General features: G+C 39.4%; 1 protein-coding gene across 1 annotated transcript; it reads right to left on the reverse strand.

Annotated features, from left to right (window-relative positions):
• Positions 1 to 8: 8 nt before the first annotated feature.
• Positions 9 to 1,811, reverse strand: LOC111786776 (pentatricopeptide repeat-containing protein At4g33990-like; the record flags this gene model as incomplete). Its single annotated transcript, XM_023667004.1, has 3 exons — positions 1,045 to 1,811; positions 586 to 906; positions 9 to 428 (listed from the first exon to the last, which is right to left on the reverse strand). Coding segments are annotated over exons 1-3 (1,449 nt in total), but the record flags the coding sequence as incomplete, so codon positions are not given.
• Positions 1,812 to 1,888: the final 77 nt, after the last annotated feature.

Genomic DNA, 1,888 nt, shown 5'->3' on the forward strand with positions numbered 1-1,888 from the left:
AAGATATCAAAGTAAAGAAAGTTCTTGATCAGCAGACCATGTGTTTTCATACCTTGTTTCAATGCTCCTATCTGGGAGTATGCTGTCAGAATGCTCACCCAAGTGCCCTGGTTCGGCACTGCATCGCTATAATCGTTCATCGAATGATACACATCGATTGCCTCATTCGCTAAACCGTTTTGAGAATAACCTGTTATCAAAGTGTTCCATGAGACCACATCTTTGACAGGAAGTTCTTCAAAAACTTTTCGTGCTGAATCTATAAACCCCAACTTAGCATACATGTCTATAATTGCATTACCAATGACAACATCTTGTAGAAACCAACCTTTCCTTGTAACAAATCCATGAATAGACCTACTACTTAAGAAATTGCCAAGTTCAGCAGCAACAGAAGCCAAACTCACCAGTGTCAACAAGTCGGGTACCACCCCAGTANCGTCGGGTACCGACCCAGTAGCGTGCATCTTTTTGTACAATCCAAGAGCCACCACTGGCTCTTTATTCTGCTCGAATGCAGCAATCAAAGAATTCCACGATACAATATCCTTCGCTTCGATTTGGTTGAAAATGGNAGTCGGGTACCACCCCAGTAGCGTGCATCTTTTTGTACAATCCAAGAGCCACCACTGGCTCTTTATGCTGCTCGAACGCAGCAATCAAAGAGTTCCACGATACAATATCCTTCGCTTCGATTTGGTTGAAAATGGTTTCTGCACTTCCCAGTTCACCAAATTTGGCATACATGTTTATCAATGCATTACAGACAAACAAGTCGAATTCCAACCCGAGCTTGATGGCATAGACATGAATTAGGACACCGCTTATTATATCATCCAACTGCGCACAAATCGGAAGTAGACTTGAAAATGTTACAGAATCCATATTTACACTCTTGAATCGCATCTNGTCCAACTGTGCACAAATAGGAAGTAGACTTGAAAATGTTACAGAATCCATATTTACACTCTNATCCAACTGCGCACAAATCGGAAGTAGACTTGAAAATGTTACAGAATCCATATTTACACTCTTGAATCGCATCTCATCAAAGACTTCCAATGCTTCTACAACTTTACCATTAAGACAAAACCCTGAAATCATAGCATTCCATGTACCGATATCTCGAATCATCAAGCTATCAAACAAGTTACGAGCTAAATTGACAAAGCCAAACCGAGAATAAAAATGGATCAAAGAAGCAGCAATGAATACATCACATTCAAAACCCAATTTTAGAGCCAAGCAATGTATCTTCTTCCCATCATCTAGATTTCCACATGCCCTTATAACAGGAGGAAATGTGTAATAATCAGGCTGAAGGATAGAGGTTGACATAAATTCATGGAAACAATCTACAGCTTCATGGAAGTGACCAATGCGAGCATAAGCAGATATCATAGAATTCCATGTGTAGACATCTTTTGCCTGAATTTGGTCAAAAGTACGGCGAGCGAACGATACATCACCAAGAAAAGCATAAAGATTGATGAGTTTAGCAGAAAGAAAGATGCTCTGAACCTTCCCAGACACCACAAGTAGTGCATGAAGTCGCTTAGCAAGGTGCACTTTTTTGCAGACAGGGAATAGTCGGTTGAAATCAATTTCCTTTTTCTCAATTTCAACTTCATCAAAGTAATACTTGGGAGAAGTTGTAGTTGCAGAATACAAAGGACAACAAGCTTGGAATGAAGGCCTAAACAAGGAAATCCGTCTCCATTTACATGGAAGAAATCTGAGAACAATAGACATGAAAAATATTGTTTTGTCAACTTACAGTAATTGACACGCAACTATCTGGAACTAAAGCAGAAAAATAAGAACAAGAATCTGTTGTAAACAACGTTGAGGATCAAGAAGCAATGATGATTCATAGATTCCTAAAAAT

The sequence above is a fragment of the Cucurbita pepo genome, unplaced genomic scaffold, assembly GCF_002806865.2.
Source record: "Cucurbita pepo subsp. pepo cultivar mu-cu-16 unplaced genomic scaffold, ASM280686v2 Cp4.1_scaffold002739, whole genome shotgun sequence".
Taxonomy (NCBI): domain Eukaryota; kingdom Viridiplantae; phylum Streptophyta; class Magnoliopsida; order Cucurbitales; family Cucurbitaceae; genus Cucurbita; species Cucurbita pepo.